Genomic DNA, 26,273 nt, shown 5'->3' on the forward strand with positions numbered 1-26,273 from the left:
TTATTTTGATTTTTGTTTATCTTTTTTTAAAAAAACTATATTTTTAAAGTCATAGAGCGTACTATTTGAACTATAGCAAGTAAAAAATTTGCAGCAAATATTCAGTAAAATCCAATCTATTTTGATCCAAGCTTGTAAAAACCACAGGACTAATTAAAATACTAACCAGCAGCAAGAAATTCTCCTTTCCATGCACAAACCATACACTTCAATCAATCAAAATCACCAGATGATCACTCAGACTCATGTAATAACTTTGGCTTACCTATCAACCCATCCTCCAAATTTCTTTTCCCTTCCAACCTCACTGCTGCCTCTCCTTCTGTTCCTTCACATTTTTACAATGTGAAACTGAAATGTATATCCATTACGTTCAGTGAAAAAAATTTAAATGTTCTCTATAGTTAAAATAAGATAAAATAACATTTAATTTTCTTAATTGGAGAATAAACATTCACTTTTGGCCTTCTTTCTATGACTTTTCTCAAGTAATACCAGAGGGAAAAAAAAAAAGAATTCACATTAAAGCAAGATAAAATTCATGAGAAACCCAAACTGCAAATACTTTGAACTCATATATTTCTATTTAATAAAGAAACACCTGATACTTACTGTTTACAGAATCTTCTGATTTCTTTGAGGTTGAATGCCCTGAAAAGGAAATAGCATTGTTTTATTAAGCATCATCTTGGGGTTATGCAATAGTTGTAGCTGTAACCATGATTCTTTCCCACAGTCTAACTGGTTTATATTCTTGTAAATGCACTTCATTGTTTTCTAATCTTTCAGGTTCCTTGGTCTTCTCTCCTCAATTAAAATGTTAGGTCCCTTTAGGGAGGGATCACATCTCTCATATAGCCTGGAATAGCTAGCATAAAACTTAAAAAAAAAAACCCTCATGGATTGCAATATAAACAATAATTTCTCACACTTGGGGAGATGGTGAACATCTGAAAGTAGTTTACAAATCAATGTTCATTTTCTACAATATTTTCCCACAGTCATTTACAGGTAAGAATATGGCCTTTGCCACAGTCAAATACAGTAGAAAACACACATAATTATGTAATAAAAATTTTTCAACTTTAAAATGTAATTCTTTACAAATCAATACTATAGAGAGCTTGATGCAATAAGACAACAGGGGAAATGTTTCTCAAGGCTAATAAAGTAAAAAGGAAAGGTATCAGATGGAGAATAACGATTCCTCTAACATCCCTGGATAGGTCTCATAAGCTATAGCTTATGGCCCCTTGAAGGCCACAAACATTGTTGTGTACTACAAATCACACTGGGACCTTGGTAGCAGATCTAAAGGGAGCTGAGATTGTGTATTTTCTAACAAGCTCTCAAGTGATAATGCTGCTGGACAGAGGATATACTTTGAAAAGCAAAACTATAGAATATCCTTTCAATCATGATACCAGGATTGATTTCTGAGATTCTTTCAATGCTGAGATACTGGCTGAATTCACTGATTCACTAACTCACCTAACATTTACCAAATGCCTACTATGTGGAGAATGCACTGTATTATAAGTTGGAGATGAAGAATTAAATAAACCCCAAATAAAATTTATATTTTCAGAAAGAAAAAAAGAATTAAACAAGTCACATAGTCCCTTCCTTCACAGAAAATAAATTATTCCAGAAGTCCTACATATTTCTAAAGTAGACATGCAGATTGCTACTGTGATATGTAATAGGGATCTAATGTTATTTGGAGAGGAGGTTGAAGATTATCAGGAATGAGCTAAGCTAAAGGATGAAGTGGCATTTGGAAGAAGAGTAATGATGAGAGGAGTCAGATCTTGAACTTTGTGCCAAGACAGTTGACCTAAGTGTCTTTTGTCTTTATCTGCCAAATCAGACTGGTCTTCAAAGTCAAGTTATTGAATCTATGTAATTTTTTTTCTCTCCATTCATTCATTGAACAACCAGCATCCAGTTGTCCATCCATCCATTTGCTTATTTAACATTTCCTAAAATGGTAGCTTGAAGCTATGGGAGCAAATAGTATCACACAGGAAGAAAACAGAAATGTCTAGGTAAAAGCCCTAAGGAACTCTTAACACCTAAGAGTAACTCTAACACCTAAGGAGGAATTGGGCAAAAAAGGCTGAGAAGCCAGAAAGACAGAAAAAAAAACTGAGCTATTAAGTTGATCTGAGAAGTATCAAGAGTACAAGTGCACCAGTGATGTCAAACATTTATTAATTACTACTCAAGCTTGTGCCAAATTAAGGTGATTTTGCAACAAATCACATCAAGATCAAGTCAGTTCCAGAAGACACCAGATATGAAGAAAATGAAAAATCCCACACAGTTTTCCTAAAAGTTTGCTAAATTTAAATTGGTCTTATACCATAGATGTTGGGGTGGCTGAGGGAGGAGGCTGAGGCAGGAGGATCACAAGTTCAAGGGTAGCCTCAGTAAACAGTAAGACCCTATCTCAAAATTCAAAAAATTTTAAAAGTACTGGGGAAGTAGCTCATGGGTTCAATCCTCAGCACTACATTAAAAAAAAAAAAAAAAAAAAAAAGCTATATTTTGGAAACACTATTCTCTAAGGTGCTCTTCATAGAAAACAAATAAGAAACACATGTCTCAATTTCACTGTGCTTTGATTTTATATTCCTGAATCTTCCCTGAAACCATTTCCAATGTCTTCATTCTTTTATTATTATTTATGCCAAACATGTTAGTGGGGTGATGGGGACAGAGCAGTAAATATGCAGGCAGAATCCCTGCCCTCTCTGGACTTTTAAGTCATTGTCATATGCGTAATGAAAGAAAGTTCCAGCATTAAAAATGAGGGTCCTAATTTAGACTTATGGTGGAAGACAGAATAGGAAAGGATCCCTGGGAAACAGCATTAAGTTTAGACCTGAAAAATGAGTTGGATGGAAACAAGGGTTTTAGGAAGAGAGGAAGCAGCATCCATGCAACCCTTAAAATGGAAAGAAGCATGGCATTTTCTAGAAACTGAAAGCCTGAGTGTGAAAGTGAGAGAGAATGATATGACCAATCAATGAGCAGAACAGAGCAGTAAACTAGGAGAGAAAATATGGTGGTCTGTAACAGGGTAGAGACAATTTGAGGAATCTGTACTTGGGGTAAAACTAATTAGATGTGGTGACAAATTAAATATAAATAATGAAGGCATTAGGATCATTCTTAGATTTCTAATATTGTTTTTCACGCTGATAGAGCTGTCCATCTACTGAAATACAGAACACCAAAGGAAAAACAAGTAAGATCACATGCACATGTAGGTACAATCTGAAGAGTCCACCCCCATCCAGCCACTAAATCCTGTTTTGAATAACCTCTTATGAGGTAGAGATGAATTCTTCTTTAATTTGGAATAAGCAGTAAATAACATGGCATCATAATTATGATACCAATGCAACAATTTTATAAAATGTAATGATAAATGCAACAAATTTCTCAAAGAGTACATAAAATATTTTATTAGCATATCAGAAAAAATAAAAATTTGAAAATTCAAATGAGATATTTACACTTGTTAAATTTTTTTTTAGGGTTAGTAAATGATTAAGATAAGACAAAAGGGCATTCTGCTTTAAATTTTAATATTCAATAAACAATAAAACAACAATTTCTTCTTACCACTTATCAATTCTACCAATTCTAAAATTTGGTAATATTATATACTTGAATATTTTAAACTCCATCTACATAATGAATATAAGAGATATGCAAGAAGAAAAAATACATGTAAGAATACAAGATACCTAATGATCTTCATAGCTGGAGCAAGGGAGCCCTCTCCTGTCCAAATATTATATTAACATTTGCTAGAATTTAGTTCAACCTAACACTAACTACCTAGTTTTAAGTCTGATTCACTATAAGTTATAGCTTTTACTCTTTATTACAGGCTGAAAAGGAAACTAGAAGTAATCTTCATAACAGCTACTTATGTGCCGGGTACTAAGCAAAATGCCTAATGAATTACCTCACTTCAACATACAAATAATCCTATGAGATAGGTAATGTTATCATGGCCATTTTACACATGAAAAAACTGAGGCTTAGAGGGGCTGGGGTTGTGGCTCAGAGGTAGAGCGCTCACCTAGCATGTATGAGGCAATGGGTTTGATCCTCAGCACTACATAAAGTAAAATAAAGACCTTGTGTCCACTTATAACTTCAAAAAAACCTGAGGCTTAGAGAGCTTAAAGACTGGTTGGGGATATAGCTCAGTGGTAGAGCATTTGCCTAGCATTAGCATAATTCCCTGGGGTCAATCCCTAGCACAGCAAAAAAAAAAAAAAAAAAAAAAAAAAAAAAGAAGAGAGTTAAGGAGTTGAGGGAAAAGTAAGCACTTGACTGATGATAAATTTGAAGGCACAGTTATATGCCAATCTTTCTCATTTCAAAAAGCTCATAAACCAGGCATGGTGGTGCACATCTGTAATTCCAAAAAATTCAAAAAATTTTAAAAGTACTGGGGAAGTAGCTCAGTAGTAGAGTGCTCCTGGATTCAACCCTCAGTCACTCACTCACACACAAAGCTCTAAGCCAGTGAAAATACTTAAACATATTATAATAAAAATCATAGCATTGTAATTTTATACTATCCAACTATAAAATATTTACAGTTTCCAAAGTGTCTTTCACAGACTTCTTTGATTCTCCACAATAAGCCTGATTAATATGGAGGCCACATATTCAAATTACCCAAACATACATGAGAAAAGTAAGCTCAAGAAGTTCATGTCCAAAATAATAAATCCAATAAAGCCAGGATTAGGATGCTATTTACAATATTATACTAGCTGCCAAAAATGAATCAAAATCAACATTGTTAAGCTGCTAAAAATTAATATCTAAATTCTTAACTAGTTTCCTTTCAACAACTATATGACAAAACTCACCAATTATAATCTATATTTGAGATAGAGCAGATTATATTTCATATTCAGAAATGTAAGTACATAGTATATATCTTAATTTCCTTTTACCTTTATCTTTTTTCTTGGAGGCCTCTTTTGCAGAAGATAATTTGGATTTTTTATGTGATGATTCGTCACAATCTTTTTTGGTTTTGGCCTTTCTTTTTTTTGACTTGATTTCTTTTCTCCTTTATGTTAAACAACATAAAAAAGTTAACTTCTTCAATTGAACTTAAAAAAAAAAAACCAATAAGTTAAAATATTTATTTTAAAATGTAATTTGTGTAATATGAAACCTTAAATGAATCTATATATATATTTTAGGTTAATAAAATAAAGACAACTGAAAGATAATGAAGCTTAAACACACTGAAACAAAAAATTATTTTTTACAAGTTTTATACAAAATCTTCATAAATACAAATTGTAATTCTACCTAATTCCTCCTTTCTATATTCTCTCATTCCGACATTAAAAAAAAAACTGCAAAAAAAGCAAATCTCATTTCCCTTCACATAATTCATATCTGCATACACTCTGAATGAATACAAATAAGAAACTACTATAACATCTCTAAACACTAGTAAACAGAAAATTCTTCTCTTAAGAATGAAAGAATGCAATGCAAGTATGATGGCCATTTGTAATTTATCCTCTTACTGGTATAACTTTCTCTCATCTAGGTCAGGTTTATAAGCTGGTCAGTACCATGGCTAGCAAGCCATCAATTTTAATTTGTTCAGAAAAGAAATACTAAATAGAAAAAGGTGACAATTTTGAAAATGTAACTGGCAAGGAAAAAGAGGATTATTAAAAAAAAAATCCAAATTAAGGTAACTACACCAAATGCTATAACACTATTCACACAGTAACCATTTTTCTCTTTCAGCAGAATCATTTCAATTTTGAAATGAAGCTCAAAAGTCAAAGTCAAAAGACATCAAACTAGTTTCAGTGTCATGGATAAAAAGAAGAAATAAAGGGTTAGGTTATTCAAGTAATCTAAAAAGTTCTCCTAATTTTAAGAATAAAAAAAAAATTCCCATACAGAAGGAAAAGGGTAAATACTAGAAATTATATTGACCAAATTATATTATTATATTGTGTGCATACACAAATATGCAGCAACAAATTCCATCATCATGTACAACTACAATGCACCAATAAAAATAAAATGGATATTCTTTGACAAACAGTATAAAGAAGTTGGCAACACCCTATGCTCATGAAAAGATAAAGACAGTATGTGCCAGATATCATGGGTAATGCAACAAGGAAGGCTGTAAGGATTAAAAAGTCAAGTGGCTTCATGGTTTTCATCTTCTAAAGCAAGGAAGTTAAGATACTTGGATTTCTAAAGCATACCCCTACTGAGGAACCTAGAGCACCAGTTCCTCTGAAAAGAGTGCAGTGTTTCAGGGTCGCTAAAACAGGAGGCTTAGCTGAGAGTGTAGATCAGGAATGCTTACACTCTACTCCACAAATGCCCTCCCCAAGGCTTGCATAGTCAGGCAGCTAGTTACTCCTTCCCCTTTAGTCATTTCTTGAGAAATCAAATCAATGAGCAAAATTAGGACTTAGTATTCATTTTTAACAGCTAAAATATTAGATAGGCACACTTACACTAAAGCTGATTTTAAAGTCACAGAATTGAACTGTTACTCAGGAGCTGAAACCCGACCCCTACAGTAATGGCAAGTCACACAGATTTTGGCTGAACACTTCAGTGCCAGGGACTACGCTTGATTTACCATATGCCAGGAGCTATGTCAGGTATTCTATGTGCTCTTTTATTTATTCCTTCAGCATCCCCTCTTCTTTACAGGTGATAAAAATTGAGTCCTACAGATGGTAAGCCTAGTAAGTTAAGTAGCTGAGAGAAATACTCAGGTCTGCTTTCAAAGCCCATGATTTCATATGCATTATACAGTGTAGGCCACAAGTACTCCCTCCCACCCACTCAATATGGCAGGCACTTTCGAGTTCATTTATCAATAGGAACCTGATTTTAACATTTGAATAAATTCTCTGCAACAATGACAAACTCCGGTTAAAACATTACCACAAGAACCATTCTCTGAGGTCTGCTTTACAACATAATTTTTAGAATATTATAGTATCCCATATAAGCCTTCACATTTAAAAGTGGTTAGAATAGAGATGGTGATCTTCCAATTACCTGTTTTATGTGGTTATACTTTCTACAAATCAAACAATTCATCCATCAACTACCCAAGTCTACAACTAGACATTCAGTGTAGGTAAATGACTATGTCTGAGATAACTAACACTACAAATGGCATTTAAAAAAAACAATGTTACCTGTGATGAAAATTTAATTTAAAGGAACATTCTTGGCATAACCCTAAAAAAAACACAAAAACAAAAACAACACTGAACTGCTGAATTTGAATAACTACACTGTGACTCTACTTTTAATAACCATACATTTTTCATTTCCTTTATATTTCTTTACTATAAGAGGGCAAACAAGTAATTTGAAAAAAAAAAAATCTGACCTTACCACCTCAAATACTACATATAGACATTTACTTTTAATAAAAATTATACTAGTATGATTCAGGAATCGAAAATATTTTAACATTTAAAAAAGTATTATAAATTTACTGTTTCAGAGGCAGCATTAACATGTCTCACAAATATCTGATGATAATAGTAATATAATAATTTGAGTATAGTTATTTTCTCTGAAGAGCTTTAAGAATTTTCAAATGCAAAGGAGTTTTTCAAATAGTTCCATAATTGTGGCCCTTATCTCACTTATATAATGGCTTTTCCTGATGAGCACTTTCATAACTCAGAAACCAGTCTGTAATAATCACATGTCCTACATTTATTTAAGATCCAGAGAAAGCTGAAGACCATTAACATGACGAGAGGAGCAGCTGACAAACACTAAAGAAAAATAATAATAGATTCTAATCCATGCATATTAAGGGAAACTGCTTATTTTTGAGTATATTCCTAAGTTTTTAAGACTGATTTCAAAAATAAGTCTTTCTAAAATTTTTCTTTATTGACTATCAAAGACAATGGGTTTATTATCCACACCACAACAATATGGCTATATAATCAGTCAATGTGAGATTTAACACTGCTTTCTGTGATACTCTGCCTCTTAGATATGTAACTTAAGAGACATTTGCAAGTTAATGGAGATCTTCACTCTACAAATTATCAGCTTATATTTGACAGTAGAAATGTTTTACAGAATGTACATGAACAAATATATAACAATGAATCCCACCATTATGTATAATTACACTGTACCAATAAAATATGGAAAAAATTTTTTACTGAAATGCCACTAGGTATAGCTAATCATGTAAAAGGTGTAAGCTCAAAAGTCTTTGAGACTTTGGAAAGCTCTAAGAAAAAGGAGCACTTCCAGGAAGAAATGTTAAACATTTTAAGTAGAATTTGAAACAGTCTGTATATTTTAAATTCCAAATTAAAAGCTTGGAGGAAATCATTTTTATCTCCTCTAAAGTCAACTTACTTAATTTAACAAGTGCATTTCTCTTTTCACCATGTTCAATATAACCAAAATTAACTTCCCAACTCTTTAAGCCTTCTTTTTCATCACAACGTTTATTTCCACAAAAAAATTGACCTGCAAAAAGGAAAGAAATATTATCTATGGTAGTTGACAGTATTCATCTATATAAGCTGTTACTATCTCTAAAATTTACTTTTAAAATATGTAAAATCAAACACTACAGTAAAACTAATTTGTATTATGTGTAAATAATTATAACAGAAAATCTAAAATTAAATTTATTTCAAAAAGTATGTAAAATCTTAGCTAAAGTCAACATTTAAAAAAACTGACCACAATAATGATCTTATGTTCAACAGATGTTTATAAAAGTATCAAATTGAGGGGCTGGAGTTGTGGCTCAGCATTAGAGCATTCCCCTAGCAAGTGCAAGGCCCTGGGTTTGATCCTCAGCACCACAAAAAATAAATAAATAAAATAAAGGTATTGTGTTCTACAACTACTAAAAAATAAATATATTTTTTAAAAAGTATCAAATTGAAGAGCTGATCTGTTACAAAAAAAAGCATTCTCAGTCTCAGAATTATTGCTTGATAAACTGTTTATATTGAGATAAGTTTTAGTGAATCTCCCCTATTAGGGAATCTTACACTCTGTAAAGTGAAGGCATTGAGTGAACTTACCAAAATCCTGAAAGAAAATAAGCATTTTCCAAAGTAAATGTACTTAATATTAAAATTAATATTTGAAATAACTAGCATAGCATTTATTTAAATAACATCAGTGGGCATAAGAATATATTTAAAAACTCTTGCACTCTGGGATGAAATACACTAAGTAATCAAACCTGATACTTTAAATTTTAGAATCACCTATTGCCAATATTAACAGATCACCATGTTCACTATATTAAAACTTCCAAACAAAGGACTAAGACTGACTGATGATCCAAGGGAGAAAAAAAAAGAAAGAAAAAGAAAAAAGATACCATGCAACAATTATTTACTTTGGCAGAAAAAGATAAAAATCAAACTTTAATTTATACAAACAAAAAAAATAGTAATTTGCACCAACAGCAGCAAATCTGAAATAAGCAAATTATTTTTATAAAAATAAGAAATTACCAAAATAAATTTAGAATATTATCATCCAAAAGGCCAATTTCTAAATCAGCCTTTTACTCATTCCAAATAAATACTTAATTGAATTTACATGGTTAGTAATGGCTGCTAAAATGGCAACCACAAATTATAACTTAAATCATAGCAGCAGCTTGCTCTCTTCTTAACTAATTCCTTAATCAGTTATATGAATTTAGAAAATGTCCATCCATTTTTTAAAAGGTAGCACTGTAAATTTGCCTAAAAATCCCGTTCAATAAAAGTATCAAATTTTAAAATTCTGATAGACATTTCAGGATCATTATTTCAAGTAAAGACACAAACTAAACTGAAACCCTAAGAAAGCGAGAAGTAACTTTAAATTTATTCTTTTTCCATCTCCTTGAAAGTGGCAATCAAATATTTAGTTTATTAGCAAAAGATCAAACATTTGGTTGGCAATCAGTAAATGTATATTTGTACACAGTCTTATGCTATAAAATTAGCTCTTTGTAGAATAATTGTATTTTATGTGATAATATTTCTGAAAACTATAATTTTAAACTTAATTTAGAATCTCTTTTAAACTAAGAATAAAAGTTACATTTTTAAGTCTCATTAAATATTTATACTATCAGACATCTTCCATAAATTGAATATATTTTATGTCAGGTATGAAACTGGTTATTCAGTAAAAGAAACAGAGTAGGATTTTGGGGGAAAGATGTCAGAGACATAAAACATTATATAAAAAACACAATTTTCAGGACAAAAATTCATTGAATATAGTGCATAGAAAAAGCATTTACTGAGTGCCAACCAGATGTTTGGCTTTTTGCTATGAGGGTAAATATTTGGGCCATTTCAAATACTCTCCCAAATAAAAACTAGCCTATATGGGTATAAAGTGAAATGTAATTTTTATTTTCAAAATGTAGATTTGGCAAGAACATAATAGAACCAATTTATTATTCCAAAAAATGTGAAGGAAATAAATAATTCACTTGTTCCTTATATTAAATCTTTAAATATTTTCTATCTACTCTTCCTTTGAATGTTCTAAAGTCAAAAAATCATGAAAGCATATTTTCTGACCTTTGTTAATAATGTTTCACAAATGCATCTTTAATTTTATTTATGTAGATAATAATTTATTGCATATGGAAGAATCTTACCCAATGACTTCAATTCAATATCACAACAAAATAAGCTGTATCCTATTAAAAAAGTAAAATTTAAAAAAAAGAATTACCTTTTCCTGAAATTACTTCTTTTTCTACTCGCCACCTAAATCCAAACTGTTAAGAAAAATTTACATTGATGCTAAAGTAAATTTAAACATTAAATTTAAATTTTATATAAATGTAAATATGGAGCCAACCATTTACCAACTTAAAATAAACCTAATTTTCATCATGAGAGCATGTTCTCTTCTCATATGACTACAGATACTTGAAAATACATTTGAACATTTGTTAAGAGCAACCTTCTTTACTTTTAAAATACCCTGCAATTATAGGTACCAGGTCAAGATACTTAAGCTAATAAATAATATATCCTGTTTTCTGATACTGACAAGAAATAAACAAAAAGACTGTAGCACAGCAAGGAGCCTGTGTAGTATAGCATAAAAAAGTATAGCCTTTGGAGTCAGATATAGGATTGGGCAAGTTATTTAATTTCTTTTTGCCTCAGTTTCCTCAGATGTAAAGTAGACATATAAGTAACTACTTCTTTTGGGTAAGTTTAAATATGAAGCACTTGCAATAGTAATAGGTAATGGAAGGAGGTTAGCAAACCATGGCACAACAGTCTGTTTCCTATTTTTATAAATACAGTGACTACAACCACATTCTTTCATTTATGTATCTCAACCTTCACAGTAGGGTTTAGTAGTTGTGACAGAGACCATATATCTAGCCCTTTACCAAAAAGTTTGCCAACCCCTGTAATAATGGTCAACATTATCAGTTATAACTATCATGTCCTCTGGCTCATCAATGGATATAAACAACTATTACTCAGATACATGAAAGCATAGGGTTCAGTAGTGAAAAAAAAAAAAAAAAGACCTCTGATCTCAGCAATCTAATCTAAGAAATCTCTGACAAAAGATCCAACACTATTCAGATTTCTATCACTGGCAAAGCTTGACTCAGAAACAGAACAGAGGATCCTATCTGGAACCCTAAAATGGAAAGGTTAATTTTCATCCATATTTCTAAACTCAATTTTATTTGTTATTTAGCTGTTGATCCATCTGTTCTATTTTTAAAGATATTTCACATTTATCCACTAATTTACCAGTTTTACTAACAAATTTAGTTTTCTGTCTGGCTTAACGTATGGTTAACAGCTCAATCTCCAGCAATCAACACTCCTTGGTATTTACCCAAAAGAGTTGAAAAGTATGTCCAAACAAAAATCTGAACATAGATGTTTACAACAACTTTACTCATAATGGCTCAAACTTGGAAGCAACTACAATGTCCTTCGTTATGTGAACTGATAGATAAAACTGTGATACATCCAAACAATGTAATATTATTCAGTGCTAAAAAGAAAGGAGGTATTAAGCCATGAGAAGATACAGTTATATAGTTATGTATTGCAATAATATGCATAAGTGCATATCACTAAGTACAAGAAGACAATCTGAAAAGGTTCTATATGATATTGTGGTGAAAAAGACAAAACTATGGAGGCAGTAAAAATATCAGGGACTGCTAGGAGTTAGGGAATAGTGACAGATGAAGAAGCAGAGCACAGAGGACTTTTAGGGCAGTGAAACAGTACTCTGATACTATAATGGTGGACACATATCATTATACATTTATCAGAAGCCAAAGAATGCATAATACCAAGAGTGAACCTTTATGTGATAATGATAAATCAATGCAGGTTCAATGGTTCTAACAAATGGACCATTCTGGTGGCAGACGTTAATGGTAGGGGAGACTATGTGTAGGGGAGGATGGAGGCTTATGGGAACTTTTTAACTTTCCAGCCAATTTTGCTGTCTCCTAAAAACTGATCTAAAAAATAAAGCCTATTTTAAAAAAGATAATAAAAAACCCCACTCAGCTCCAGTATTGTGAAGACCTATAACCAATTCAAGAAGCTTGCCATTCATTAACTAGATCTATAACCTTGGAAAAGTTACTAAATTATTTTATTTTGTCTTTTTGTATACAAATGGAAATGGAAACAATTTTAATTGAAGTGTTGTATTAAAAGAGAATCCAGATAAAGGGTTCAATACTTGGTTGGCTTTTAGTTTAAAACATTTTTAAAAAATCATCTATTACTTGAATTTGGCAGTTTTCTATCTTAAATGCAAATAAATCCTCAAGATATTTCAAAATATTCTGATTAAACCCCCCGAAAAATAGAATCCTCAAAGCCTAGGGGGAAAAAAATCCAAATGTGTTTGTTTTATCTTTTAGCCTAAGCATATTCAACATATTTTGGAATGTCTATTGAAGCACTGACAAATGCACACTAGCAATAGTTTCCAAATTTTTTTCTTTCATAAACTAACATACTTAACAAACACTAAATAACTACTTTTCAGCTTGGCATTAACTAAGGATAAAAAGTGATTATTAAAATAGTGTCTGTCACCAAGAAAGTTATAAACTTATGGGAGGAATAAGAAATGTAATGAAACAACTACATTATATCCTACTAGCCAGCAAATGTATATTTCTTATATCCTTTCCTAATATAAATTTCTTGTTGATAGGTTGGATAAAAGCTAGAGTTACTCAAGACTTGGTGCCAAACCTCCTCCTCTTATTCTATACTCTCACAAAGAGGTCACATATGCAAGCAAAAAGAAAGAGAAGATTCTGACTTTATGACATCAAGTTCCATAAACATCTACTTGGAGTTTTACTACAAAAAAAATAAATAAATAAATAAGCTCAGCTTATTTAAGTCAGTGTTTTTTTTTTTTTTTTTGAGAACATGTTCTATTCCTTGCAGTTAAATCTAATCCTGATACAAAAATACAAATACATTCTCATGATGAATGGTTCTTCCAAAAAAGGAATGGAAATATGGAGCAAAGATGAAAACTCACTAAAAAATGCACTAAGTAATGTAATATGTGCAGTATGTGTATGTGTATAAATATATATTTTTATATTATACACAGAATTAGGAGTTGATTAAAAGTGAAAAATCATTGTCCAAGGCCTTATTCCAACTTTCTCCAATACCTCAAACATAGTTTGTCAAAACACAAAGTCATTATCTTCCCAAAAAACATCTCTATCCACACTCAAAATTTGCAAATCCAATCTGATTCCTTACTAGCACTTAACCTCATATCCAATTACTCATTATATTCTAATATGAAAGCACAATTTGTTTCAAGATTATTCTCCTTCAACTATGATTTCTAGTAATAATGCTTTTTAATGGAGAATACAAATAATTGATTTTTATTTACATAAACTTTCCTCCTCAACTAGACTTCAATTTTTCAGTCTAATTTCAATAAATATAAAGAAAAATCCATAAATGAGCTAGGGTTGAAAAAGCTGCTTTGTTACATGCTCCTAGAAAGACAGTATTTCATACTTGATTTGTAATCTATAAACTCAGGTAATTCCAATTGTTGTGCTCTTTGGACGAGTTTTGGAAATTGGCTGGCACAAAGATGAGAGATATCAATGAGAACTATAATTAATTCACAAAAAACTGAGAAGACTCTGGGATACACAAAGTACATGGTGTGTAAACAGGGTTATACAAAATGAATATTATTATTGTCTATAAGAAATTGAGAAGCAAGATATATTAAAGGCACACTGAAAACATTGTTAAACTAATCCTAATTCTAATAAGGTCAAACTATTTAAATGAAAAAGAAATCTCTATGATACATAAATTTAATACAGCTTTTAAAATAGGTTGTCTTCCTTAATATAATATAAACATACATTATTCATAACATATATTTATGCAGCATTCCCTGCTCTCACATTTCCAACTAAGATCATCTGTTCCTGGGTCACCTTCTTAGATATAAATTTAAAGTTGATTTAGAAATAAATATAACTTTAATATTAACTAAAGTAAGATGTAAAGTGAGTATGGAAATCTGCCACTACTAATTAGCATAGATGGAAAAGTTAATTTTTTACTAGAGCAGGCATATTTGTATAATAAAAGATGTGCATCTGGCACTTTATAAATGGTAATCAATTAAAAAATATCTGTCATTTTGAAACATAAATCTGTGAAACAAGAATCATTCCGCAGTATTAAACCATTCATCATAATCACTTGACCAGAGTCAAGATGAAACAGGATCCAAGAGCCACTTGTGTTTAATTTTAGGCTTTTCATGCCTCAGCTCAAAAAGAAAAAGCACCCTTGTTCTTTATAAATTCCACAGGCCCTTTGTAAAAATCTCATGGTCAAAATGATACTCCATAGGTGCAAGACAACCTAGACTAGAAATAGCATCTTTAAAAGAATAATGTGGGTCATGATAGTATAATAAAAATTAAGACCGTATTTGAATAAGAACTTCCTTCTGTATTTAGAGGACATACCTTATTTTCTTTGTATCTACTGAGATCTCCTATGCAGTATTCCTTGAATAGTTTATCATAATATTTCTTTGCAAGTCTCTTCTCCCTAGATACATTTAAAAAAATGAGTATTTTACATTTAGAAATCTAACCATAGTTTGCTACTTGGAAGCAATGTTAAAACAAATAACACATAGATATAAAATAGTAATGTTTTAAAAGAGGTCTATTGCTTCCATGTGCACAGAATATCTGGATATTAATTACTGAAGTGGCTTTCTTGAGGAGTGAAAATTGATAAACTGACAATTGGAAATGATAAGGTGAATTACTCTTCCTTTTATTGGTATTGGAGAGTGAATCCAGGGGCACTCAACCACTGAACCACATTCCCAGCCCTATTTTGTATTTTATTTAAAGACAGGGTCTCACTGAGTTGTTTAGCACCTCACCACCTGCCTCAGCCTCCTGAGCCACTGGGATTACAGATGTGTGCCATGGCACCCAGCTACTCTTCATTTTTTACCCTGTAATGTTTGGATTTTAAAAAAACATTTTCAGGTATTATTTTTTCCCAAATCATTTAAAAAATTTTAAAAGAAGAACATAAGAGCAAATCGCAAGACAACACATAATATAATAAAAAGTTATTTTTTTAAGACTAAGTCAAACAAGAAGAAGTCAGTTAAAACTTCCAAAACCACCAAAGGAACCAACTCAGATTCAAGAATGCTAAACATGGTTTTATGTCTTTGATTCAGAACGATCCTATGAAGAGGCTGAAAGCTTTGGATAAGTGACAGCTAAGAAAACACAGAACAAGAAAGACAGGACTAAAACATTTGATGCACCATGACTCTGATGGCTAAAATTACCAAGTCATCTCCATTTCATCCTCTTCATTCCATAGGAATCTATGGTTTTCTCGTATAACATCCAAGTCTGTCTTATCATTTTCCCTGCAAAATAAAACAGTTTCAATTTACTATGCAAACAAAATTAGTCAAATTGAGGAGATTAATAGTGTTGCAAAAATTTCTGAAAATGTGAATAAATGTATACATAAAAATAGTTTTATGTGTGTATGTATATGTATATTTATAAAAACTATTTCAGTATTTTTAAAATGTACCTATGAAGAGTACTGCTATAGATAAGTTAAATGGACAAAAGAATCCATCCATTCTACTAAAGTTTCAAATACCCAAAGGGTGCTAAGTTACTAAAGTTAGCATGAGACGGAATAAACACTAAATAAGAAAAGGTGAATGAAAATAAGTTCTGGAATCTAACTAATCAGTAATACCACTCTATTGAGATCAAATTGTTTAAAAATATCAAGTTTTACCTCATGTCATTACCAGTTCCTAGGATGAGTTAGTAAGGATAGGATCTTTCAAATTTGGAATAGATAAAATAGTACTAACTCAGAAAAATTAAGTCACTGAGGGAAAAAAACCCATGGAAGGCAAAGAGGCTCTGACAGATGGGAAATTCTGTAGTGAGCTTTCTTGTTTTACCCTTCCTTTAAAAAGCAATTCTAAACACTAAGGTCTAAAATGTAATAGTTTCAAAAATCTTTGCCAATGACACATGAGTATTTCTCACATATACTGTTATGGCCAGGTGGTACGAGGCCTACTGCCAAGGAAATAGGATTCATGAAGAGCCCTTAGCTAGAAGGTGTGGATGGCCTCTCCACCTTATGTCAAGGAAACTGGAACAGAAAGCAGGGAAAGAATGATAAAATCAGAAGACACAATAGCTGTGGGTATTTGAAGTCATCCATACTTCCCCTCCCATTCTATGATACTTACCCTAAACGCCTGAAGTCTTCCCTTTTGCCACCATAGTATAAAATATAGTCATTTACAAACTTTGTATGCCTTTGATACTGAAATTTAAAAATATTAAGGATTTTATTCACATAGAAATCATTCTGTGTCATATTACTAGGTGAAAAAAAGCATAGTTATAAGTCTATTTATCCTCCAAAAGTATGCAAGTATGTACGATATGTGCTTGCTCACACATTCAAAGAACTCAGGAGGGTACATAATGAAAGTGACGACTAAATTAGAAGAGCTTTTACTTTCTACTGGATACTTTTCCAAGCATATATTACGTATAATGTAATGTTTGGAATATTTTTCAAGTACATATTACTCTGTGATAAAACACATCACCATCGGGGAGAAAGAGAGCTTCCTACTGCGGGACTGCCAGCAAACCCAATACCACCAATCACTCTAATAATCATAATATAAAAAAATCACTCTAATAATCATAATATAAAAATGAATAATTTATGCCTTCTAAAATTAAAGGTAAGAAGCAGAATTTATCTTTCATTACAAAAAATACTTCAGTTATGTTAGTAATGATAAAACCTTTAAAAGAAGACTTAACTTCTATAATACTAAGTGCTAATATAAAACTTTTTAAAAATTAAATATAAGAAATCAGATATTACTTTTTATACTTTCTCTTAATATTTAAAGAATCCACGCAACCATGTGTATTTTCAGCATAGTATATGGAGATAAAATGAGCATTACTTTTTGTTTTAAAAAAGCTCAGCAGCACTCCCTCTAGAACCAGCAGAGTTGGCTTTGCCTTCTGTAATACTGTCTGTGACTACATCTATTATATTAAAGATATATAGTAATTTAATTGATCACAATGTGTTTTTTTTAATATTTCTTGTAGTTTTAGATGGACAGAATGCCTTTATTTTGTTTCTTTTTATGTGATGCTGAGGGTCGAACCCAGTGCTTCATGCATGATAGGCAAGCGCTCAACCACTGAGCTACAGTCCCAGCCCCAATCACAATGTGTTTTAATAAAAAACAATCAGAATGAAACTTCCAAAACTGATAACAAAGCAGCTGATGTTTCTAAGAAAGAGAGAGAGAGAAAGGGAATGAGAGCAAGCCAGATAGATATCTGGAGATCACAGTTCTAGCTCTTGAACTATCCTAACTGCTCCTGTAACTATGTTAAGACACTTAAATACCATTAGAGCTGGAATCACCAAACTTTTTCTGTAAAAAGCTAGATGGTAAATACTGCAGGCACTGTAAGTCATTTGGTCTCTGTTGTAAATACTCAGCTCTGCCATTCTAGCAGAAAGACAATCATAGACAACATATAAATGAATAAGCAAGGCTATGTTCCAATACAATTTTTTTATGTCCAAAAACAGGTGGTGGGTAAGACTTTTGCTTTGGGGAAGATGAAACAGACAGAGATATATTTTTTCATATTCCTCACACTAACAACTAAAAATCTGGAATATTATAAAACAAATATAGTAAGACTCTGAAAGTTGGAGAGAAGAAGGTACATCAAGTAGGGACCTCAGGTTGTATGTTTCCTGGGTTTTCATTCAGTCTCACATACCCCAGATTTGGAAGTAAAGCTGGCACCCTAGAAACAACCATTAGACAAAGACTAAATAGCCTTGGGCTGGGGATGCGGCTCAAGCGGTAGCGCCTTGCATGCGTGCGGCCCGGGTTCGATCCTCAGCACCACATACACACAAAGATGCTGTGTCCACCAATAACTAAAAAATAAATATTAAAATTCTCTCTCTCTCTCTCTCTCTCTCTCTCTCTCTCTCTCTCACTCTCTCTTAAAAAAAAAAAAAAAAAAAAGAAAAGACTAAATAGCCTCAACAAAAGCTGTCTTCTCTTACCAAACAACTGAGAGTCAGCCTAGTGAGACGGATAAATTTTTGGATAATAACTACTCCAACAATAACAAAAAAAAAAAAAAAAAAAAAAACAAACAGAAAAATCTATGGTCCCCCTTCAACCTCTTCCAGAAAAGGAATGCCTACACTTTCACTTTCACATGATAAGTGCCCCAACACCTTGATGGTGTTAGAGAAGACAGACCAGACGTTCAAATGCTAATGGAACAAGTAGCCAACCAAGCTATTTGGTTAGGAGGTAAAAGGAATAAATAAATAAGGGTCAAATGGAATTTCTATAACTTAAAAAAGAATCAGAATGATAACAAAGTGAAAAGGATGACTATAGGTAAGGGGTGTATTAAAGTGATATTACATTGCCTTGTTCTTCCAATCCTGACCTTAGCAATAAATATGCAGAAATACTTCAGATCTTGCTTGGTCTCCCTTTCATTCTCCAATATTCCCTGCAAGTAATATGGATAGCCAGGTACTGTAAGGAGCCACAGTTTTATTTAAAAAATTGAGTTGAAACATACTACAAAAGGAAGCAAGTTAACAGCTTATCAATAGCCTCCAGTCACATTTGAGAATTATAGCTACAGCAGGCCTGGGGACAGTCTACAAACGATCTAATTTTAAATACAAGTTCTGCAGAGAACTTAGATAGCCAAGAACCAGGTAGGAAGAGAATAAATTAAAATGAGACTAAAGATAAGGAAGTGTAGAAAAGGGAATTTAAAAATTTGACAAAATCAAGTTGGAAAAAATATCTGCAGGTTCATGGACTTTATAAGCCTATATATAGAATGATAGTAATACATTTCACTGTTTTTGTCTCTAAGTATTTCCTGTTAGGAAAAGAGAATTATACCTAAAAGTATAAGTGGCAAAATTCTACATCAATAAACGCTTAACCCTAAACATAAAAAGGCCTATTTAACTTCATAAAATTTTATGAAACAAAAATAACAAAGCAGATTTTAAAATATTCTACTAGTTATAAAAATCTAGAAATTTAAAAAGGATACAGCATCCATAGCTATGAGATGAAACCTTCTGTTTCTTGCTTCTTCCCTGTTAAAGAAAGTTTTATTTTAAGCAAATTCAAATGTCTATATATCCTAACTAATATAATCCAAGCCCTTAGTCCAAGTTTATAAAAACATCTTAGAACAAAACAAAACAAACAAAAAAAATTTTAGAACAAAGAATGTAATTTACTTTGAAATACCATACCTATCCAGCAATTCTGCTGCAACTTGCTTATGAGCCACCTTTCCATGTTTTTCTTTCTGAAATGGCTTTTTGAGCAGTAAATCATCTTCGGTTGCCCTGGTGTATTAATTAAAAAAAATATTAAGAGCTAATTTTTCTTAGAGTATTTCCTAATATTTTTATATTTTCATAATTAAACATATTTTAAAGAATTCAAGTTGTTTTTTGTGTGTGTGCAGGTGGTGCTGGATATCAAACCCATGGCCTTATACATGCTAAGCAAGCACTTCACCAACAAGCCACAGTCCTGCCCCCAGAAGTCAAGTCAACTTAAAAAAGACACACTGATGTTTAATGAGACATTTTACATCTCCTTAACCTTAATTTTTTTTTTTTTTTTTTTTTTTTTTTTTTTTTTTGGTACCAGGGATTGAATCCAGGGGCACTTAGTCACTGAGCCACATCCCCAACACTTTTTTAAATTTTATTTAACGACACGGTCTTGCTGAGTTGCTTAGGGCCTTGCTAAATTGCTGAGGCTGGCTTTGAACTTGCAATTCTCCTGCCTCAGCCTCCTGAGCTGCTGGGATTACAGGTGTGCACCACCGTACCTAGCTACCACCTTAATCTTATTATAGTTAAGTTTCTTAATTTCTCTGTAAAGCAGTGATAAGGAAGTTTTTGGTAATACATAATATGGAAAAAGAGAGGCTGATTATAGAGGCTATAGACCACAGATGATCAGACCCAGTTATATAGATAAATATAACCCTAGAGCACAGTATCCAACTAGATTTGCTCAAATTCTATTCTTATTAAGTAATATTTTAAAAAGAAAATCTAGAAAATATAAAGCATGATAAAATGTAATTTATTATAATTATTACTATTTGTTGGTTAAACATGAAGATTGAGTATCTTATAAAAATGTTCAGTACCAGTTTTACCTACTATACTGCTCTCATAGAATAATAAACTGATTTCTATAGGATCAGTTAGTACGAGTTAGTCAGCCACTCCTGAGTTAATGGATAAAACTGAGTTTCTAAACACTGAAAGTTGATAACAATGCCCCTAAATGATGCCCATGCCTATGTGCTGCTAGTTCTTTTAATTCAATAAAACCTGCCATGAGCTTCTTCCATTGATACGCTCATTCATGTAAACAAAAGAACCTCCCATAATTATAATACTTTTCTGCACACTATCTTCATTTTGATAGCAAGTACTAGCAAGAAAGAACCAACCAACCCCTCTGTGCTATGACGTTTGCAAGTACAGTCTTTAACAGTTGAAAACTACATGCAACAGAGAAATCTGAAACCTTTCATTTTCCCCCCTTCCATTTCAATAACCCCCTTACAGTACAGACTTTTTATTTTTCCCCAAACTGTTCTCCAATTTTGAATCAATTTATTGTAGCTTAATGAATAAAAATTCATTCACTAAGCAGTTGGCTTCACATGTAAGCATGATCCCAAACCTAATATTATTTATACCTCATAGCAACTTAGAAAGGATGTAAAATACTGATCAATAAAAAAATTACCTTTTTTTCTTCTTACTAGATTCTCCACCATGTTCATCATCACTAAAATCAGAGTCATAGCCTCCATGCCCATGCATCTGCAGAAGAATATAAAGTCAGTTACTTAGAACCTAAGTTTCCAATTGTTCAGGAAATAGGACAGTTAAAAGAAAAATCAGAGATCTTAACTACAATAGTTTTAAAAGATCATGGTATGCCCACTGTTCATGGGCTCTCCAGCCATGTAAAATTTGGATTCACTTTGAAATAATAAACTTACCCTTCAGAAAAATGCATCAATATTTTTCACCTTTAATTGACACTAGGAGAACAAGGGAAGTTACTCTTTGGCCTTTCCATTAAAAACCAGGCCCAGAAACTGCAAGGGGACTGAGTCACTTTTATTTAACTCATGATTAACGGTTACTGTGTACAATCATGCACCCAACAGCAGATCACATATGACAACAGTCTCATAAGATTATAAGGGTTGAAAAATTCCTCTTATCAAGTATTTTTACTGTACTTTTTCTATGTTTACATGTTTAGGTACATAAATACCAGCAAAATATAACAGCTTACAATATTAAACACTATATAAATTTGTAGCCTAGAAACAATAGGTTATATCATTATAGCCTAGGTATGCTAGAACACTACCATGTTCACACAATGATAAAACTGCCCAACAATTCATTTATCAGAATGCTCTTCTAAAATAATGTAAGACTGCCTTTGTCCCAGACACTTTATAAAAATGAATGTGATTCTGCAACTATTAGAAACTATTCTCCATTTCAGGGATGAAAAAAAAAAATCTAAGACAAAGTTAAATAAATTAATTTTACAACACAAATAAGTGGTTAAGCTGATTTACTTGATTTTCAAGCTCACAATTTCAAATATTCCAAATTGTATCACTGGAATAAGGTTAGAATTACTGTATTTGTGAATGGTACACTATCAGTTGATGAAAATTTTATTGTTTTTTTTTCAACATACGTAGAGATTTCCATTTTAAGTTTCTTCAAGTTGAACTACCTTACCCTTTAGCTTAGTTTTGTTTCCATTCATTTTTAAATTGACATTCTTAGAAATGCTGAAAGACCTCAGTTCTCATGGAAGAAGACAATCGCACTGGAAGAAGCTTCTGCTTCCAGAATCATGTTTGGGACTCACATTAATGGTGGATGGATGGATTATTTGACAATTTGATATCATAAGTATTCAACTCATGGCTTAAAGTAACCAGTCTAGGTCAGAAGACTCCAATTTTTTGAAACTTTAATATTCATGACAGCAAATACAGCAGAAAAAAGGAGGAAACAACTCCCTGAACTTCATTATATTGGATCTACAACAGAAGATGTTTCTAAGTTTAACTATTATAAGTAATTCATTTCATCTCTTTGGGCTTCATCTATTAAATAAGGTATCTACGTCAAATAATCATTAAATTCTATAAGTCAATGATCTTTCTGTAATTCTATTTTCAAACTTAGGTCAATGATCTTTCTGTAATTCTATTTTCAAACTTAGGTGTGCAAGTGTATACTTCTCTTCCTTACCCTGCAGAACTCTATAGAGTAGGAGACCCCAGACAAGATTGGAAATGGTGGTTAGAAGACCACAGTTTCAACCCCACCCTGCCTTCACACCTGGATTGCATACCCTTTACATCAACTTCTAGTTCCTGCCATCTTACTATATCTGTTCAAGCTACACCACCCTTTTACTCCTAGTCCTATATCCTCACTTTCTTCATATCTTGATGGCAAAAAACCACAGTGTGGAGCCAGGAACTGTGTTCTAAAACCGGCCTGCCATAATTCAAAGACTCGCTCTACATTTTTCATTTGCCTTTCTCTGGACATGTTCCTTAACTTCTCTAAGCCTCCGTTTCACCATTTGTAAAACAAGACTAATTGAGAGTACCAACCTCAAAAAACTAAATGAATTACCACATCTAAAGGGTTTCAGAACAGTGTCTAGTACCATAAACCCTGTAAACGTTAACTTGAACATCATCATCTTGTTCCCTCATCCCTCATACCACCTCCTACCTGGCTCCCACTCTCCCATTTCTTTTTCCTCTGACCGCTTCATCCGCCCCATACGCACCTTAACTCAGAGGTTGCACTAAAAAGCTCTCACTCACATCAGTTTACGAATAAACTGAGAAGGGCCGAGAAAATGGAGAACGGAGACGTCGAATGTCTCCAGAATCTGTCATCAAAAGAAAAAAAAAAAGCAATCAACTATTACGAGGAACAAGTTTCAAGTCCTTCTCTCCACACCAAATATATCACGTCCCTCCAGACACACCCCTTTCCTGGCGTTCCTCGCTGCTCTTCCAAGCTCTTCCTGTGAGTCGTGGCAGTTGCTGCTACCGCCCGGTACTGAGCAACCGCTGCAGGACCGACACGGTATGCTCTGATCAGAGCTTTGCCACAACAGCCACAGTCGCTGCCGCGGCCAGCTCCCCACCTCCCTACGGATCCCGACGGGGAGCCACTTCCGCTCCGACTCGGACATGTGTCACACCTAAAAGGCACCGACTCCGGGCGCGCCGACCTCGTGCTACAGCCAGAGCAGCTCCGGGAAACAACAGCGTAAGGAGAAAAGGCCCGGAAGGGGAAGCAGAAACTGCTTTCGCAACGTCGCAGCTCCTTGTATTTTCCTGGGCCTCCTTCTTTCCCCCTCTAGGGAATCCAACATGTAGTACCGTGTGGCACTGCCTGCAGCTCAGCCCACGCCCGTCATTTGCAAATATATTTCATTTTAGAAAAAAACCATGCCTGCTTATCATCTCCGTCCTCTCTCTAGTAACCTTAGTAACGCCTCCTCGGAGCATCCTCGCCCTGATCTCAGCCTCAGATCAGCCTCTCCCTTTCCCCTCTCCCCTCTGCAAAACAGTTCTCATAATTAGAACAAAAATAACTTTCCATCGTTTCACCACCCACACAATAGGTTCTGTTCCAAATGCAGTGCTGGTGGCAGAAGAACTCATCTAATTTGCCAGGGAAGAAAGAATAGAGAGTAGGAGAGATTTCACGGGGTCGTGGATTCTCTGCCAACAAGCGACCTGGCACATGTGAAAAGGGATCCAAAATAGAATCTTAGAAGAGGGAAGGGGAAAAAAACCACCCTCAGGCAGGAAAAATTAAAGTTGAATTATTTTAAGTGCCACCAAGTTCTTCCTGCGTCGTGCCTTTCTACATGATGACGCCCTACTCTGCTTTTCACTGGAGTTCATGGGTTTAGGTCTCCCTCTGGCATCAGCCTTTATTCATCTTTGCTTCTTCCTCAGTACCCAACACCGTGCCTTGGAAATCACAGGCGCTAATTAAATATTTGTTGAATTGATTTGGCATGCTTCTGGCTTTTGCAGCGAGCCCTTTTTAGAAAAAAATCCTTGGCACTCGGTGCACATTCATTTTACATTTTTTGCCCAAAACAGTAGATAAAAATATCCTTATCAGTTCAAGGCTCCTTCTACCCCCGACAGTAAATTATAGATTCATCCTGCTTTGCCCAGTGTAGTGAATGTGATCTTGAAAAGCTGTAAGGTAAGTTAAATGATCGTAAATTCAATTATTTCAAAATGTAATTGAATTATACTTCAGTAAAAACGCTTGCTCAAAAAAATTTAAAGTGATAGGAAGCCTCATAATTTAACATTACACTATATTGCAGTCCTATTCGATAACTATCTAAAAATATATACTTTGTTCTAAAATCTAACACATCTGTACCTTGTATCCAATTTCCTTTCTACTAGTATTTGGCATTTGTAAGCATTTTTCTTCCATTCCTAGTATCTTCTTATCTTTTGCTTCATTTTACTCTTACAACAAATTGTGCTGCTCTTATTAGCATCCCCCCTCCTTTTTTTAAACACAGGAGGAAGAGAGGCACAGAACCTAAAGCCACAAACCTGGTGAGATTTTATAACTATGAAGTACTTATCATTCTGCAAGATGGGGCTCCCCCTTCCCCCAACACATGGATTGTGTAGGCAGTAGCTTCTGGTTCCAACATTTCTAAGAATGTCATATTTTTTTTGCTACCAGTCCATTCATGTAAAAATTCCATTTTTCATTTTGAAGTAGCAGCTACTGAAAGAGAATAAATAGAAAATATATGTTATATGTGTTAAGTATAGATCACATGATCTGAATGAAAAACAGGTAGTACAATTCAGGCCTGGTGGCACATGCCTGTAAACCCAGTTACTCAGGAAGCTGAGGAAATAGGATTCCAAGTTCAAGGCCCAGGCTGGCAGTGAATTTGGAATCATACTGGGCAACTTAGGGAGACCCAATCTCAGAATAAAATAAGAAGAGCTGGGAGTGCAGCTCAGTGGTAGAAGGCTTGCCTGGCATGTATGAGGCCCTGGGTCCAATCACAGTACTAAAAAAAAAAAAAAAATTAATAAAGGAAAGAAAACCTACCTGATCAGAAAATCTCAAATTAGCAATTATAGCTCAACAACGATAAAAACCACAAATATTTATTATATGTCTTTCTGAGCAAGATACTGTCCTTGTTGTCAGAGATATAGATATATAAAAGCCAATCCTTAAACTTGAAAATCTGCTACTAAGAAAGAAAGAAGACTATGGAGAATAATAGCAACTATATATTTTGTCATATGCCCAGTGCCTACTAAATGTATGAACCTCTGGATCTCAATATGTAAAATGTGCTATTTCGATGAAAATGAAAATGTAAATTGCATCAAT

The 26,273-nt window shown here is 33.2% G+C and overlaps 1 protein-coding gene across 1 annotated transcript in view; it reads right to left on the reverse strand.

The window, feature by feature from the left end:
- Positions 1–24,042, reverse strand: part of LOC308633857 (protein FRA10AC1) — a 30,986-nt gene extending 6,944 nt beyond the window's left edge. The window contains exons 1-13 of the mRNA XM_081267046.1: positions 23,854–24,042; positions 23,650–23,754; positions 21,550–21,626; positions 20,022–20,117; positions 19,814–19,859; positions 16,906–16,982; positions 15,964–16,047; positions 15,110–15,194; positions 10,795–10,840; positions 8,443–8,556; positions 7,245–7,287; positions 4,992–5,110; positions 613–651 (exon numbers count right to left, since the gene is read on the reverse strand). Of these exons, the coding sequence (XP_081123172.1) occupies positions 613–651; positions 4,992–5,110; positions 7,245–7,287; positions 8,443–8,556; positions 10,795–10,840; positions 15,110–15,194; positions 15,964–16,047; positions 16,906–16,982; positions 19,814–19,859; positions 20,022–20,117; positions 21,550–21,626 (826 nt within the window). The 5' untranslated portion in view covers positions 23,650–23,754; positions 23,854–24,042. The remainder of the gene's footprint in view (positions 1–612; positions 652–4,991; positions 5,111–7,244; positions 7,288–8,442; positions 8,557–10,794; positions 10,841–15,109; positions 15,195–15,963; positions 16,048–16,905; positions 16,983–19,813; positions 19,860–20,021; positions 20,118–21,549; positions 21,627–23,649; positions 23,755–23,853) is intronic.
- Positions 24,043–26,273: the final 2,231 nt, after the last annotated feature.

This window comes from Spermophilus citellus (assembly GCF_964194105.1).
Source record: "Spermophilus citellus genome assembly, chromosome: 15".
Taxonomy (NCBI): Eukaryota; Metazoa; Chordata; class Mammalia; order Rodentia; family Sciuridae; genus Spermophilus; species Spermophilus citellus.